This window comes from Apis laboriosa, unplaced genomic scaffold (assembly GCF_014066325.1).
Source record: "Apis laboriosa isolate Shangri-la unplaced genomic scaffold, ASM1406632v1 scaffold49_cov149, whole genome shotgun sequence".
NCBI classification, from domain to species: Eukaryota; Metazoa; Arthropoda; class Insecta; order Hymenoptera; family Apidae; genus Apis; species Apis laboriosa.
Genome location: NW_025223500.1, coordinates 2,628,951 through 2,648,457, shown reverse-complemented (window position 1 = coordinate 2,648,457; position 19,507 = coordinate 2,628,951). Strand labels below are relative to the sequence as shown.

At 28.5% G+C, this 19,507-nt stretch overlaps 1 protein-coding gene and 1 long non-coding RNA gene across 3 annotated transcripts in view; one reads left to right on the top strand and one right to left on the bottom strand.

The window, feature by feature from the left end:
• Nucleotides 1–19,507, bottom strand: part of LOC122716851 (protein Wnt-1-like) — a 60,508-nt gene that overhangs the window by 11,392 nt on the left and 29,609 nt on the right. Inside the window, exons 1-2 of one of the 2 annotated variants that reach the window (XM_043940301.1) lie at nucleotides 15,152–15,413; nucleotides 2,022–2,202 (exon numbers count right to left, since the gene is read on the bottom strand). In XM_043940301.1, the coding sequence (XP_043796236.1) occupies nucleotides 2,022–2,202; nucleotides 15,152–15,153 (183 nt within the window). In that variant the 5' untranslated portion in view covers nucleotides 15,154–15,413. Of the gene's footprint in view, nucleotides 1–2,021; nucleotides 2,203–15,151; nucleotides 15,414–19,507 lie in introns of those variants that run through there. The other variant, XM_043940300.1, reaches the window with a different exon arrangement.
• LOC122716852 lies at nucleotides 15,611–17,203 on the top strand. Its single transcript, XR_006347105.1, has 3 exons — nucleotides 15,611–16,492; nucleotides 16,548–17,000; nucleotides 17,068–17,203. It is a non-coding gene; the product is annotated as an uncharacterized LOC122716852 (long non-coding RNA).

The window sequence follows — 19,507 nt, the reverse complement described above, 5'->3', positions numbered from 1 at the left end:
TAATATTAAAAAATTAAAAAGTCTGTATTTTTAAAAAAAGTTTCAAGTATAAATCTGAAATACACATATAAGATGGAATCTAATATTATCACTATAATTATTTTTCTTAATTAATAGATCAAAATTTTTTATTATCAAAGATGATATGATTTCTAATGACTTTAAATAACATTTAATTTTATATATATATATATATATATATATATATATATTTTAAAGTAAATTCTAAAGATTATGTTTAACTTATTTATATAAATATAATTCTTTCTTTATGTATAGTTATTTTTTTATTAAATGAAAAACAATATTTGTATTTATATTAATTTAAAAATTAAATTTAGTAATTAAAATTGATATTATAAATTTAATTTAAATTTAATTTTTTATTTACTAATTTATTATTTATTAATTAAATATTATAAGTTTATTTCGATATTTATTAATTAACAATTAAAAAAAAATCATATCATAGAATTTAAAACAGAAAAACAAAGAAAATCAAATTACTATAAGAATCTTTTGAAATTGTATTGTATTAGTAAAAAAAATTTTATTAATCTAATAAATATTAATAAAGTAATTGAAATAATTAGAATATATATCACTTAGGATAGTAAACTACATAATTTACCTTATATATTACAGATATTTTGTCATTTTAAACTAATTTATGAAGTTTCACGTGGATCCAAAGCTCGATGCGAGATCACAGAATCGCGACTTCATTTCCCGACTGCGAGCCGTCTCGAAAGGAGGTCGTGTAGGGTTCACTGAAGACCCTGACTGTTCCAGAGCTCGAGTATTAAATATTGCAGGCGCGGCAAACGAAAGCTACAACTTGACCGCTGCATTCCGGGAGTTCTTTAGAATCGCGCGAATTCACCAGTGCACTCGCGTCATTTTACACGGACGTTTAATTTCCCCTTCACGATCCATGATTATTTTTTAATCCTCTGTAATGTCGTGTGACTTGAAAATTTATCCCATATGTATATATTTTTTTTAATTTTTGATAATATATATATTTTAATCTAATATATTTTAAAGTAATAGAAATTTTCCAGTTTAAATTTTAAATGAATTAAGATTTTTATTTTTTATAATCTATTGTAAGACTTGAGAATTTACATATCTCATGTAGGTTTTCTTCAATTTTATTTCTTAATTTATTTTAAATTTGTAGAAATTTCCTAGATTTTAAATAAAGGAGAGACAAAAGATAATTAAGATTTAATTTTTTGTATAAAAAATTTAAAAATTCACTTGTATTTATTTTGTTGTATTTATTTTATATTTTAAATTTTATTTTAGCAATTATTTTGTATTTTGATATAATATTATATTATTTAAATTTTCTAAATTTTATGAATTCTCTTTTATGTATATGTACGAACATATAATTGGCAAAATTGAATCTCGAAGTTATACTATATTTATTTATTTATTTTTTTTTGCAAAATAAATTCATTAAATTAATATAATCAAAGATATTTATAAAAAAACCAATATTGCAAAAAATCGCATAAAATAAATTAAGAAAATAAAATGGAATAAAATCAACATATCGAAATTTTTGAATTTTCGAAAATAAAATTAAAAAAAAATACAAAAATTTTTTATTTGTTTCTTATACGAAAATCGATAATCTCTTTCCAGCAATATTTTTTAAACAAAAATAAAAATGAATAAAAACTTACCATTTATCTCGGTTTAAAAATACAACAATTTCAAACATTCTATTATTCAAAAATTCTACAACAGACAATACATTTTTCTCAATAGAAAAAAAAAAAAAAGAATGTTACGAAATAACCATTCAACAATTTAATCTATGTTTAAAAATCAACAGAAGTGTAAAGATGCGTAAGAAATGTCATAAACGTTGGACCAACAGGCCTCTGGACAACCAACGAGTCAAATTAGCCGCGTGCTTCCCCACCTATTAATCCGAATAGCGAGAAAGAGAGGTTGGCCCTCTCCCTCGCCAAAGGGAGGTAACGACGCCAACGATAAATAAGTACCTGCAGGACTGGCGGAGAGCGGGAGCATATCGCCTGCTGTTTCGCGGTCAGGTGCGTGCTTTTGCAGTTCTTTTCGGCGCTCGCTGGCCCAATCACACCCGCGCCAATGATCTGCGCTTGGCCATCACCACCATTTCCAGGGCTCAATCCACTGTTCAATCGCGGCTCCACACCCAAATACCTGAAACAATCCAGGAAGCAACGTTATTATATCAAAGATTATCTGACCATTTTTATAAAATCTTATCTATTTTTTTCTTTTTTTTTTGTTATAGATATAAAATGGATATTAGAAAATAAAATAATAGATATAAAAAAATAAAAGATTTAAAGAATAATTCTGAAAGTTATAAGAAAACTTGTATGTGAAAATTTTCATTAAAATTTATTTTTTGTTATGTTATGAGCAATTTTAATTTTAGTAAATTAGATATAATGATGACAAACGTTTCTATTTCACGTTTCATCTAATACAAAATTATAATTTAATAAGCGTTGTTCGACATTTTTGTATATCAACTTTAGTTTTACTTTTCATGTTTTTATCTATTTCGTTTTAACAACTTGTATAGTTCCTCTTTTCAGAATTTTTGATATTCTCTCTCGAAGATAAATTTTAAAAGTTTACTGGGAATTTAGAAAATGATGAATGATTATTGGAATTTATTTTTTTTTTTTAATTTTTTTCACAATAAAATAAAAAAAAAACTATTAACAATCAAATATTTTATTAGATACACTCTTCTACTTGGATCAATAGATACTTATTTTTGAATATCTAAAAAAAAAATTTCATATTAAATTTGATATCGTTCTTATATCGCTCTTGATCTATGGAATCTCTCTTCCCTCTTATGCTACATCAAGAATTACTTGCCAACCCTATATTTTCATGAAGCATAGAGAGGACAGCTCCTCAGTAGCCTCGCTCCTGCCGAGGCTACTCACAAAGGAACTCTCGCCGTGACGAACCACCTATAATTAGACCAGGTATTCGAGTGAAAATTATAGAGGGGAAAAGGACGAAGGGCAATAGCTAGGGTAACCCATGCTCGACAATACATGTTTAAGAGCATCCACAACAAGAATCGACAATAGAAATCGCTTGTACGATAAAGTGAAATAGGAAATCTTAAAAGACACGAGCTTACAATTAATTAGCACATCCATTGTAGATAGAATGAGAATATACATTGACATTTATACTTATATGAAATAAGTTAGATTAAATTATAATACTAACTTATATATGTGTAATATGAATTAAAAATAAAATATCATCAAAATGTGAAAAAAAAATTCACAATAATTTATGGAAGATTCATGTATCATGTTTTATTATATACACATATTTATAGAATCACTGTTAAAAGATTAAAATGTTAATAACTAATAATTAATAATTATTCATTAATTAATAAGAAAATATATTTTGTTGATCAACAAAAATGCCAAGTTTAGAAAGAGCATGAAATGGATTTAACGACAGGTGAAAAGTTAATGAATTATTTTTCTTACGAGGGTTGTTCTTACAGGGATGGAGAAGAGATATTTTGGCGCATCCACATCAAAGTATAGGTTTTTGTACGAGGGTACTTATTATGAGCGACTGGCATTAAATAAATTTGATAATTGAACCGGATGCTCGAACACGTTTGATTTCCTAGTGGCCACGACCACCCGTAAATTAATGGAGCTTTACGAGGAATTAAATTTGACACGCTTTCACCAAGATATATACCATGTATACACGCCTCTTATAGTTCTTATATTGCGCTTTCACTAAAGTATTGTGAATTTTTGATAAAAAATTGTCCTGGATTGAGATTTTAACCCTTTGTATTTTTACAAAGAGTTAAATTTGATATAAATATTTCTCTTTTGATCTTTCTTCTTTATATTATCTTTTATATATTTATTATATTATAAATTCTAATAATATTTTATATAGATAGTAGATAGAGAATAATAATAAATATGTATATATAAAATATACATATTTTTACATAAAAATAAAAAATAAAAATGATCTTTGGTAATAAAGATCTATATGATATGAAAAATTATTTGTCAATTCATAACATTTTAAGTAAAGAATTAAAAAAAAAAATTATCAGTAATAAATTTTTAATTTTAAACTTTGATTAATTCCATATTACTCAGAAATTATTATGATATGAAATATATTAGTTATCAAACTAAATATAAAATAAAAAGTATAAAGAGAATCTAATTTTTATTATAAAATTATTATCAAGTAATATATCTTTTTGCATCTCTTTTAATATTAAAAAATATTAAAGTTAAGAAATTTTCTAATTATGCCATCTGTTTGTATCAATCTTATGTAATTTTGAAAAGAAAGATCAGAAAATGTAGTTCAGAAAAAAGAAAAAAAGAAAAAGAGAAAAAGTCGATAGGATTTTAGATATGTTCCTCCACTTCACGCTAATCGACATCGTGATCTTAAAAAGAAAAAAAAAAGTAAAAAAAATAAAAAGAGGCCGCGTCATTTTCTATTATTTTTCGAAGCTGGCCCCTCTGGAGCATAGGTAGCGGTCGTTTAGGCGGTAAATCTTAATGAGAATCGAGGGTGTGGCCTTGGCCGGGGCAGGGAACGATGATTGCAACCCCGTGGGCAACGTTTAAGGGAACAAGGCGTCGCGTCAACTTCCACACGTACGACACACGCCCAGGGAGTGACCAATTCTCGTGCGGACGCACCTTCAAGCTTCCTTAATGCGAGTTTGAGAAGATTTTAATCTATCCACGAACTTGATTATTCCCGAAGCGTCTGGCTATTCAAAATTATAGATGCGAACGGTAAAGATAGGTCGATTATGCTATTAATTCTTTGGATAATTCATCTCTTAAGTTAACTTCTTTCTTTCGATACTTTTGTACAATTTTATAATAATTAATCCTTTATCTTATAATATATCACGAATAATGGAAGAAACAAATGACAAATTTGAATCAAAATTAAAAATTTTATTTTCAAAATTATTTCAAAATTATAATATTATAAAAATAAAATGAATTTGGATTTTATCCTGATATGAAAAAAAATATACATATCTTTCTTTGATTCAAAAATTAAAATTCATTAATTTAATTTAATTAAGATGTTCTAAAGGTCTGTTTATTTATCAGATATTAATTTCCTTTAATTTATTAAAAATCATTAAACATCTCTTTCAAATAATCTTTTTAATTTTTTAATCAATTATTTTGCAATCAATCAGCAAACTTCTTTCTATTCACCGCCAATATTAATTTCCCTTAAATTCCCTAGGAAACCACAATGTAAATCAAAATACTACACCGGTCACCACAAAACTCTCTTTCTGATCACCATCGTATCTTTCGCCAACAATTTCAATCTCCCGCGCGGAAATCACATGAGTCATCCAACGAGACCGACAACCGAGCAACAGACTTTGCTGCAACGTTTATTATTTGTTTGCGGGCCAAACTTCTCGACGTAACCTAGCTATTTCGGGTTTGTTTAGTCACGGTTTATAGCACTTTTTTCCGAGAGAACGCCTCGATCACCGGTCTCTATCGTCGTTAAAAACCGATACTAAGGAATTACATATTTATCTTCTTTAGCGTTACGAAAAATCACGAAATTCGAAATGATGAAGACGTAGATAAGTACAAGTGTATTGCCGTCATCGACGACTTTGATCTCCACGAGAGGATCATCCCAGTCATTTGAAGTATCGATGTTTATGAAAAGGCTAAGCCGATGGTTAAATGGAAGATTTTGTTGGTCGGCTTAAATACCGTGTTAGTCGCGCAATATTGCAATCAATAGGCGGTTGGCGAATAGGTGGACAGATATGGTTCGACTGGTTCTTATGGGGAAAAGATATCGACAGTTCATCAACTAACGCGGTCAAGGTTAGATGGAAGAGAAATAAAGGGAAATAAAAAGATGATTATGTGGATTTTGATATATATTTATATGGAACATTGGAATTTTATATGGGGACTCGTGAGAGTTTTAATTTCAGAAAATTTTTTATAAAATAAATTTAGGGAGAATTATTTTATATATATATATATAAATATTTAGAATTTAAGAAAAGAATTTTAAAAAAATTATCAAAAGAAAAAATCTCATTTTAATAATTTTCATTATAAATTTTCACATAATATAATAATTTAATATATATTTTTATTTCACTCACTTTTGTTACATAACTTCTATAAAAAAATTCAATAACTTCAAACAATAATCAACCTGAAACCACTGTCAAAACCCAATATGCTATCCCCCTAATTGAATTCCCCAGAAACAAAACTGCCTCAAAGGAAATCTTCCCCTCACTTCTGACCACAATCGACCGCTGAAGACGATCGAAAAACCACAAAAACTCGATCCGACGAACGGACCCCGTTTACCCGAACAAATCGGTCGAGATCGAATCACGGGCAAACGATACCGTGCAGGATGTCATCGTCGCGCTAGATAACCAATGTGAGTAGTGGGGAAAAAAGGCGGACAGGACAGATAGAGAAAAGGATGCAACAGTCGAGTGCACACTCTGTTCGGAGAAAGGTATATGCAGAAAAGTAAGTTGAGATAATGATTAGGGAGAATAAAGAAATAAAAGAAATAAAAACATGAAATTAAATCTAAAAAAAGGAAAGAAGAAAAAATAAGAAAATTTATTCATATATATTATATCAGATTTAAATATATCTAGTTTAGAATTTGACATACAATTTCTTCTTAAACAAATTTATTTTTTTTTTTAAAGATTAAAGTCATAGATAAATATTCTAATATTTATCGATAAAAAATATATAATCGTTTAATATTTTGTTTGCATACTAATTTTTTTTATATATACAAATATTAAATATTTTTGTCTGAATGAAACCATGCTGTTAAAACATTATATCATTCATGGCATATATTTATTAATTTGTACTTTTTAAGAATCATTTTGTGTTTTTGTTAGTGCATTACATTATTTTATTATTATATTGTCTAATCAATCGCTTTTTGCCTTATTCATGTTAAAAACATCAGGGCATTTTTTAAAATACTTTTGTTTATCATTAACTTTTTTACAACTTTTACTTTTTTTTCACATAGAATGTAACGAATTAAAAGAATAAATAAAAATAATAAAATAATAAAAATAAATAAAAATAAAAATAGCCAAGCATATTTGTAAAGCAAATTGAAAAACTCTTCGATGGCTCTTAGATGTTCTTATGATCATTCCCTACATATTTATATTATTTCTCTATCAAAATGTTATTCTATAATTTTTCATCATACAACGATTTCTATGCAATTAATCGTAATACTCAACATTTCCAATCAAATACACAATAATCTAAATAATAAATATAGATTAGTAATTATTCAGGTGCACGAATTAGCCAGTTCACTCTGTATAGAAAAGTGTATTAAGTGCATATAGGAGGGGGGAAGGAAGAGAAAGAAAGAGAGAGAGAGAGAGAGAATAATAATTCGACAAAGCGGTGGTCGGAAAGAAAGAAATCCATATTCAGATCCGATGATGTATCCGAGGGGGGCCGTGGGAGGGTTGCTCCCTATTCAAAGGGGAGAGAGAAGGGATATGGAAGGTATGGAAAGGAAGGAGGAAGCCGCGTGAACATGCATCAGGTCTATACTACTCATACTCTTACCCTTTCCATTTTTCTCATTTTTTTCTTTCTTTCTGTTCTCTGTACGCCGTTTTGCCTTTATCATCGGCAACCACAACGGCAACTACGGGGGCACAGAGAGAGCCGGTGTAGAGTGTCCCCCTTGTATGTACGCCATGCCGCGCGACGATTATGATTCCGATTATTATGATTATGATTATGATTATTATGATTATTGTCCGGAGGAGGTATCGCGTTGCCGTCATAGGGACGTCGGTCCGCGCTTTGTCCACGTGACAGCGATAGGGCCTATTTACGTCGAGAACACACTCAACGCCGACATTATAATAGGGGATAAATCCAGCCAAAAGCCTACAATACAACGTTCCATCATAGTATTAACCAGTAAGCTGGCGGCTATATTGGTTCAATGTGTAATTTATACGTATACATGTATGTATTTATACAATACACATATACACACATATACATATAAGAAAATATATAAGAAAATTTGATATTTTATTTATATTTATTTTTTTTTTTTTTGAATGTGATAATAGGAAAATTTTAAATTATATGAAAAAATTATTATATGGAATGTTGATATATTCATAGAATCTTTGAGGAGATCGATTCTAGAAACCTAAACAAAAGTTAGTGTAAAAAACAGTTTACGTTAAATAAAGCGATAAATTATATATTTAATATTTTTATATAACAACTTTTGTATTCGTTTTAGCTTTTAAAATTGAATCTTTACAAAATATGTCTTATAAATATATTATATATATATATATATATATATACACACACACACACACACACACACACAAGGAGTTTAGTTTTTCACCGCGGCGAAATGTGAAAAATGATAAAATCACATTTTCATGGAACCGAGTGGAAAGGTATGTGAAAAGGTATAAGGAAAGGAAAACGAAGGTTAAACGATAAGCCGTTAACATCCATGTGTTTAAGTGAGATAAGTTTTATGATCCCATTATTTCGAAAATTCTTTCTAAAACGAAACATTACAAACCCTTGGGATTAGTTATTTGTGATAATTTTTATTGTTTTTAATGATTTATACATAGCCCATTAAAATACACAGATGCTTAGACTATCAATAACTCAAATATAATTTTGAAACAAATAGTAGAATTTTTGTTCCAGTTTTTCTTTATTTTGATTATAAGGATGGAATGCATATCATATTCTTTCTTCAACTTCAAGAGATATTAATCATGGCTATTTTGATAATTTTTTCATTGTAAATGATCATTATAGCAATATATATATAACTAATTCAACGCTAATTAGTTATTATATACATATGTATGTATGCGTTCGAACAAGTAAAAGAGCCCTTGTTTCTCTGCTACATTCCCACTCACAACCAAAACTTTGCTTCGTCCTAATTAGTATCGATTACCAAACATCCCCCTTTTCTCTGCCAGCATTATACTTGTGCAACAGTCCTCGTTCGTATCTCATTCTATCGAGGGGCCCCCTAGTGACTTTCACAGAAAAAGAGGATGGCCCCCGGGCCAACTTCAGCTGAGGGGTGGCCATTAGATTGTAGCTGGAACACCAAAGTTTCCTCTTAATGAGTGTACACAAGTATATAGAACTCGCTATGCACGTAAAGGAATCACGACTCATGCCGTTTATTCCGACTAATTAATCCTGATCAGTGATTTCATTAATAAAAAAGATAGAATAAAATTATTAAAAAATGAGCATCAATTTATTCAAATTTTTTTTTGAAATATTAAAAAATGAGCATATTTATGCTACTTAACCTTAATGCTACTTATCCAAAATTTTTCGCAAGAAACTTTACTAGTTTTTTAAAAAAAAATTTATTAAAAAACTAAAATTCTAGTTTTTTCAATTGTTGCCAGTAAGCTTATCCAAAATTCTATTTCTAAAATTCCAGAAAATTAGCTTCACTGAAAATCATTTCTATACCAAGAAACCACTCGAACCACTTCGATAACTCAACCTTTCTTTTCAATATATGTACAATTCATTCTTTCACTCATCAGTAAAATCTTTGCCTAAAAAAGAACAATCTTTGCCTATGAATTTTCAAAGAGACAACAACTTCATTCTTCCACAGACTACTATATGTGAGTTTTCATACTCGGAAAAACTGTAATCGGATCTTTTTAGACCAGGAGGAAGACATGAATAAGAAACTTTGAAGAGGCGTCGCAAGGAGCGCAGTAAGCGCTATCGGCAATGATCAGACGACATCTGTCGTCAGTTTGGTTGTAAACCGACGATACCAGATGAAAGATCGACCATTCGTCAGTTTGTCTGGCTAAGATTCGCTCCTGCAGTTCCGTTTATGAATTCACTCAGAAACGAAGATAAACAGGCAAGCATTGGTTTTACGACCATGTATACTTCATCTTAACTCACTTTCTATTTGCTAGTTTTATTTAATTAACGACAATTTCGGTCTGCATTTTTTCAAAGTGAACCATCTTATTCAACATGATAGATGCTGGATGCACAGAACGTAAGTGCTTGTTTAAATAAAAAATATAAGTATAATATTAATAAAAAATTATTAATTAATAAAAAATTATATTTATATATAAAATTCATGCTATTAATATCACAATGTTTTTTTTATTGGTAAATTTTTGCGTATAAATTGTCTTGTTCATTTTGTTCATTCTTGTGGCTTAAAAAATATATTTAAATATAAGAATATATATTGATATATTCTTTTATTTTATTATTGCGAATTAAAACTTGTGAGTTTATAGATAATAATTTTGATTTTTGATTTAATTTTGTAAGAATTATAAATTCAATTTTTATTGATTTTCATTTCCTTTTTTTTTCAATTTCTACATACTATGAGATGACAAAATGTAGGTATATGTATGTATACTATATCGAACGATACTACTATTTCTTTCGGCCTATTCGCGGTATTACTGGACGCATTCCGTTTAAAATCTTTAATCTCGTTAAAGTTAATTCCTCCGTCTATATCTTGTTAGATTCATGATCCGGTCAAGTTGATTTTTTTTTCTGTATAAAGAAATTAGCTGACTGAGAATCGAATAATAATTCTTCGTAATGATTAAATTTTTGTTGAAATCATTCGTCAAATCATGATTATCCTAATTTTGCTATCTTCTCATACATACAATATTACTAAAATAAAAGTTGGTTTTTTTATCACAATAATTATTTTCAATGTAATAGAATCTATATTGAATTCTATAAATTTATATAAAAAAATTTGTATGAAATTTAAAAAAAAAATCACAAAGATATTATTTTATTAAATAAGTTAAATATTTTATTTTATATATACATATGTAAATAAATATAAAACATAATATGAGAATTATAGCAAAAGATTCACACATTTTAAAAAATTCCATTATTTCTTTCTATCTTTACTATGCTCTATCAATTACCAATTTGTTAGGTTCATTACATTCATGTAGCTCACGCACAACCCCTTTCTATTTGCCTATTTGCTCACACATATGTTTTCATTACTCTCTCAAGGCAGCATACACGAACCTAACGAATCATAAGTTGGGTACGATAATCGATAACTTCTCACTAGCATCATTTATTGTATTCCTTCATTCCTGAGAGTACATATATTTATCCGTTTTCCTTATCTATATCCTACGTTAATTTTTTTCACGACAAAAACCGTGAAAAACAATATACTGCACTTTTACTATTTGTTTATTATCGCGATTGAACAGTTAAAAATATTTTCTGCGATTATATAACAAAATAAAGAAAAAAGAAAAAAGAAAAGAAAAGAGAAAGAAAAAAAGAATATAAAGAAAGCCAAAAGAGATAACACTGAAGGAAGCAGAGAATTAATCCGTCTTTCAACTTATACTTTCAGAAATTTAACGTTCCAAAAAAATTATTCAATAAAACGGATAGGTTAGAGAGGAGTGGAAAAATGGGAAGGGTAAATGGAAAAGATTATGTCACGAACTCTTGTGTATTTCTCCGTTGATCAGATATATATATATATATATATATATGAAATATATATATATATACATATATATATACTCGAAACTCAACCGATGCGATGTATCGGCTCTTCTCGAGGGATCGGCGAATCATTCAGTGGGCTGCTTAAAACAAGGCCAATCTTAATTAGGGGATGCACCGACGGATATGCTCCCATGGGATGTTCATTGTTCTCCTACCTTTTTACACCGTTCTCCGATGCGGCGCCATAGCAGAGAAAGAGGAACGTCTACATGGATATGGTGCGTCTAAAAGTGCATGCCCCGTGCCCCTGGGATATCAAGTAGAGTACTACCGGTCTCCTCTAGCGTTTACCATAGAACAAAATTCCTTGGATCGACGGAAGATCATGCATACATAGAGGGAGTTCGCATATGCACATGTGACACTTAAGGTACGTTTCCATGTGGTATTAAAAGTCATGGCGTTTGCTATCACAAATATTTCTTAGTTATATAGTTTGAGATTACAGATATTTTTAAAATTATTTTTAAAATATATTGTCTAGTGAAAATAAAAAGTTATAAATTATATTGCCATGATATTGTAATATTTTAATAGTTTATGTTTTCATACATTTCAATGTCACTATATTTAGTTACTTATAAATTACATTTTTGTTTGATTAAATGGTGATATTTTTCATAAATATTTTTACATAGTTTAATTTCATAATAATTGATTGTCTATAAGATGTATATTCAGTTTAAATCATGATTAGTCGAAACTGTTAAAAACTTTGTTCATTTTCAATTGTAGCGTTATAAAAATAAGATGAAATGTTATTAAATATAATTTTTAAAATAAAGTAAAATATTTTTCAAAAAAATAATTTCAGTAAAATTTATCACAGTAAAAAAATTATTAGAATATTAAGTTAGTAAAAATATAGCATTTTTTAATTTCTTTTTTGCATAATATTTCAGATTTAATTCCTTTATAGAATATTTATTTCAAGTTTTAAGGAACATTCATTTATTATATAATATAGTAGAATATCATTCTTTTTTAAAATGAAAATAAATAACATATAACTGAGCAATAATACAACAAATACTTGATGAAACAAAAAGATCCGTTGTCAGCAACTTTTTAACCATGATTTCATTTCAAAGGCGACCAAAGAACAAAAGCATCGACTATACGCTTCATTTTCTTCACCATTCGTTCCTACTGTCTCACCCCTAGCCGGATTTTTTCATTTCTTAAAAGCCTGCCTACATCTATACTGCATCGTACAATCTAAATTAAAACTACCTATCTGGGACAACAGTACAAAAACCTGTCGATATAACTTACATACCAATACCGTTTCCTTTACTTCCATCCCTTTCTCCAATCTATTAAACAATTCCGCAAGTTAAATAACTCCAATGAACCATGAGAGAAATCAACTAGAAATTATAATCTTTTAAATCCATGAATTCAATGAATATGAAGAGAATATAAAAATATTTCATCCATCTTTTTTAATATCTTACTCTTCAATTTTTTAATATTTTTTTTCATTTTATATTCTACATTAAAAAATTATTTATTTATTTTGATATAGATATATCTAACAGGAATATCGAAAAACATCAGTTATTTAACTTAAAAATAATAATGCTATTCGTTCATTTTTCAGCGATAATTATTACAATCAAATTAAATTATTTGAATATTAAAAAACAGGATTGCAATTTAAAAAAATTATTATTTCAAAAAAATCATACACAATTGTCTAATTTATCTTTTTATTTTTATTACTTGAAAAAAAAAATTAAAAAAACAACAACTTATATAAATTCGCAGTTCCTTTCCCTCATCAGGATCCTCATAATGATAGAGACCGTACACGGTGTTGCGCGAAAACAGTTCGTGTTGGTTCAGGCGTTGGTTTTGCGGCGGGTTAAAGCTCGTTCACGCGTGAAACAAGGAGTCCGGACCAGGGATCTTAACGCTCGGTTAGACAAACGTTCTCGTTGTTTGCATTAGCATATTGCGATTTACATTTCCCTGTATTATCGACCCCTAACTACCAACCGTTGTTTTGTTCAGATTGTATATCTTTCCATTTTATTCTGTACCATATCCTCCTCTCCGTCTCTCTCTTTCACGCTCATATTGAATTTCAGATATTTCGCCTAAAGCAAATAAGACGAAGCACATGACGCGAACAATCTGCCAATTCGATTGAACTATCCATAATTGAACTGATTTAATTAGATCGGTTTATGGTTAATTTATGATCAGAAGAGAATATGATGATAAACGAGGAACATTTGAAGATTTACGTATTTGACAGTAAGAAAAAAAGAGAAATCAATTAAAAAATTGGAAGATTATTGATTTTTTTTGTTAAGTTTTGCAAAATAAAATAAATATCATAATAAAAATAAATGTAATAATGAATTAATGGAAATGAATATGCAAAAAAATGTAATTTTGAAAAAAAAAGATATGAAAAAATTAAAAATTTATAAATTATTATAAATATTAATATACAAATATTACAAATAATTTACAATTTAGAAATTAACGAAAAATTGATATGGATATAGATTAAGAAATCGTACGGAAAACATGTAGCTATATAATGATTCACATGATTAATATGATTAATATACTATTTATTTATTAATTTTCATTTCTCTGCAAATCAAAATTTTTACATGTATTTCATTATTTATTAAAGTTTAAAATTTTAATTTTCTTTATTAATGTTTATTAATAAAATTTTATAATAAGAAAATGTAGCAAATCATATTCTCATGCACAGAAACAAATGTGCTATTAGAATACAAATATTCTTTGACTAATCATCATATTATCACTGATTACGGATAACTACGTGTCTTTTCTTTGCAAATCACGTTTTAACTGAACATATTGTATGGCATTCTTTACCATAAATAGATTACAAAAGAAACTATAAGGACTATATTAAGTCGCGAGCTAAAGAACGAGCGTTCGAAATACAAGAAAATGTTACTTTTGTACCAGAAAATTCAAGATAAATGATGATATTAAAATTATATACATTCATTAATATGCGTTAATATATATTTTTCTTTCTGCCGAATAAGATTACTCAATTATTCAATAGTCAAATTTTTTTTAAAGAAATTATTTTCTATGATTTTTTCTTTTAAATTTTTATAACTATTTAGAATCTTTACATGAAATAAATATTGTAAATAAATTATTGTCTCAAATATTGCTATAATTTAAGAGATATATATATATAACTTTATTTTTATTTAATTTTGCAGAATTGTATTTAAGTTATATTTCACTATATTTAAAAATGAATTATATTTTATTATATTTTAAAATCATACTTTTATATATATATTATTTTTTCAGATTATATTTAAAATTATCCATATATATATATTTAATTGCAATCAAAAATAAATAATTAATATTATTATAATATTATATATTGTTACTATTATATTAAAATATAGAATAATATTTACATCAAAAAATAGCGAAGAATTTTAGATGAAGAATTTTAAATCATTCAATTTTAACTGAACAAACTGAATGTTTCTACAAACATTCGATTCTAACCTTATCCTTGATCAATTACACCAAACTCATTTCACACTTCTACACTTTTTCTTCCACTAAAAAACAAACTAAATCATTTTCTTAGAATATGTCAATTTTTAAATAGTTTAAGCGGAAACAATCACTAGTTCAAACAACTACATTCCGTTTCGTCCGACAATTGACGGAGTAAAAAATGCGCGTTCCTATATATAAACTTGTACGAAACGATTGCCGAAAGCTCTGGCGGTAAATATCGCTGCGAGTTCTAGATGGGTCTATTCGCGAAAGGGATCAGAAAACAGTCGGTAGAGAGCGCCGCCGCGTGCTCGAGGACAAACGAGCAGTGGGGGGTACGCGTGGGCTGCATGGTGTCGACGAAGGCATCGGAAGCGCGATTTATCGCGCGCACACTCCGCGAAGAAAGAGTCGTCCCGCTGGTGGTCGTTAATTCTTGTCGCACGTGTCCCACCGCTTTGATCACGCGAGTATGCTAATTGCACCGTCCACCGCCCACTCGCTGCCAGTGCATGGAAAATCGTTGACACCAAAAGTAAGAGGAAGATGAAGGAAGAGAAGAAGGATTATGATGATGGAAGAGAGGAGAAATAGCAGAAAGACCAAGAGAAACTTTGAGTCGAGTGAAATGATTTTGCCATTCTCTATTGGCGTGTATATTTTGTTGGCACATGCGCGAGTACCGATTCCAAAGCATTGAGAGACACATACTAGGAATATAGGTTAACTTGTCTTGTCTAATTTTATTGCGATCTTCTTCGACACAAATTAAATGGAAGAAAAGTAAAATAGATACATTGAATTGATGGTTTAATAATTTGTTGAAGTATGAAGATTAATTTTTATGAAAATAATTAGATAGAAATAAAAAATAGAATTTATCTTAGAAAGAGACATTTCCTCATTTCCATATTTCCATAGTATAATTAAAAGTAGAATTTAAATTTAATAAATAAATTACAATAATGATAAAATAAATTGTAGTAAATATTACATTTTGTTAGACTCATATCTGGAAATGCAATTGTAACTACAAAAAAAAAAAATCATAAATCTTCAATTCATAGAAATGTGATTTAATTATCTAAAATCAGAAATTATTCATTATTCAGAGAAAATACAACAAATACCATGATTATCAATACTTAGTTTAAATTATTTTCAAATAATTCAATTTTTTAAGAAATTAATAAAATCATAGAAAGAATATCTAATATTCAAAAGAAGAATATCTCGTCGACAAAAATGATGTAAGTAATATCCGTTTTGATATTAAATTTTTGTTTCATAGTCACATTTTTCCAGTCATTGCAGTTTCCGTGAAAATATAACTTAATGGACCAAAACGAATTTCTATGGAGAAGAAAGTATGCCTGTGGTTTTCCAGGCGGGTAAAAAAGACGGTGCACGCGCCGCTTGCAGAAACGTTTCGTAAATTCGAAGAATGGCTGGAAAGAAGTGGCCGCCGCACAAAGCGTGCCGACACAACCGGGCTCGTTTGCCCCGCGGAGGTAATTGTCTTCTTGGCCGCACGAGAGCGCACGTATTCCGCAAGCAAATACACACCAAGAGGCTGGCTTACATACAGCGTTCTCACGGGATGGAGAATAAACACCATGGTCCGGTCTGTTACCGACTTTTCAACTTTTCGTTTCCTGGACACGGTTTGTTGGAACATTCCTCACTCGTTCAGTTGTCGATTTGTGGATAACGAATTGCAATGAATAGAAGAAACTTCTATATTGTTTATATTGATGTGTGAGTAACAAAAATATAACAAATCAAAAGAACATTTGTATGCTTATCTTCTATATGATATTTTTAGGTTATAATTTGTGTTCTCTTTTTCAAGAGAAGAATTCTTGTAATTGTAAATCATGTTAAGAAGATAGAAAATGAATGAAATTAGAAAAATGAAAAAAAAAAGGAAAAACAACACAATTATTCTTGAATTTAAAATAAAATTAGAAAAAGAAATAATATCAGAAGAAAAAGAAATAAATTATAAAATTATAATAAAGATGTTAATTGTTAAACTATTTTGTTTCAAATAGTTAATATCTATTTTGCTCTTCGATCCCCAGAGACCGGAAAACCCGTCGAAAATTTATCGAGCGCGGCTGTAGAATGTCTTTTCATGATTATTCTCAGCTTAACGTGCCACGTCTCTCTTTGATCCTTCGTGAAATATAAATCGAAAGAAACTTACACAGCAGAATATTTACGATATTCGAACAAGGAATTTTTTTTTAACTCGAGAAAGACATATCCCTAACAAAACTGATTTGTCGGTATCTATGAAGTTCTGTAATAAAAAAATATCAGCGGAAGTAATACATGATGTGACAATATATTAAAAAAGTAAAACAAATTTTTTTTCCATTACATTATTTATCTCTTCTATCATTATTTTTGTTATATATAATAGAAAAAAAAAACGTTTTTACAATATACCAATCGTTTGTTCATCAAAGTTGCATTAGTTTATAGTATTTTTTTAATATAATTAATTTTATTTTGCATTAAAGTTTTATAATAAATTATTCTTTGCAATCTGAAATTAACTTAAATAATATTATTTATGGGATGATTTAATATGATTTATGAAATAAAAAAATTAATTTAATAGATTTATATTCAATTATTATATTAATTTGCAAATGATAAAAATTCTAAACAACAACATCGAATCAAAAATTCAAATATCCAATAAGATGTTCTTAATATTTCAAACAAAATATTAAATTCCCTTTCAAAAAAGGGATCCTCTGATAACATTGCAAATAATTTCTGATCGAATATCATTTTTCACTATTGAATGGTCCGGCTTGATATACAGCGTCAAGCGATATATAGGATGGTTATCGAAGCCCCAATAATCGCGGCGAGTTAATTCGTGTTTGTGCACGCGGCATACGGTGGTGCATCATGTTGCACCACCGTGCATAATAGCGCACTGCATCAACAACGATGTTTACCTTTGGCATAATATACAAACAGATGTATCTCGACGCGGAGAGCTTCACTTGCCGCGGATCATTTTACACGTACGATATTTCTGTAAATTATCCTCGCCGTATGCGATCCATCCCCCTCTCCTCAGTCACCCCTCTGGGGGGAAACGTTTCGATTTGCATTGCATGAGAGAGTAATAATTCTGTCCATTAACCACCGACCACGTGTGTGGTCTGATAGAAAACGATTTATGGCTGAGATGATGATTTATTTTTGGACAATGTTTGAATTAGTGATTTTTTTTTGTTTGATTTTTTTTTTTTTTTTGGACATTGAATAGAAATGAATTTAAGAAATATAGTGAAATAATACTATACAATACTGCGTTTGTTTCATTATGATAATATTAACTCTAGTATTATTTTTCATTTATATTATATTGATTTGATATTGTTTTCTGTATCTTCTTACCGTGCTACCAGTATTATCTGGCACTAGCATGACAATATTACATGTAGGATTATTTGGATATTTAATATGATATACTTTTTAATTAAATGAAATTAAATATCTGTTTTCCTTAATAAAATAAATATATATATAAAATGTTAATATGTATCTTTTGAGAATTAATTTTAAAGATCTAAATAAATAATAAAAAATGATGTATAAAAATATTGAAACTTATCTATTACAAGCAATTTAAATGTGTCAAATAAAATGACATTTATATTTGTCTCTTTCTATCTCCATCTCGTTTCATCTAATACAAACTTAAATTATTTATAACTTAATAAGCTTTGATCAATATTTTTATGCGCCATTAGTATTTGTTTTGATCAACTAAACTTTAGAATTCACTAAACTTCTATGAATATATTAATATTATTATATTAGCATCCTATATATAAAATTATTAAATTAAACTAATCTAGATATTTTTCTCTGTTCAATGTTTTCAATTAATAAACAATAAATAATCTACAATTCCATTTTGTTATGAAATTAAATTGCATTAAATCTTCTCTTACATTATCATCAACTAAAAATTTCTTAAGTAAAAAGAAATTAAGATTAGAAGATTATCATTATTCCATAGTTATTTTTTTTACTTCATACATATTCCAGCGAAACTGAAATATAAAATCGAATATATATATATAAACAACCAAGCAGGATTAGAATATTCTCGATATGCTTTTCAACTTTTTGGAAAGAAGAAAAGGCGGAGTCGGTAATCGAAGGACTGAATGCGTACATGTTAGTGCATGGACCATTGAGCCTTGGGAAACTCTGATTAGCTCTTTCGT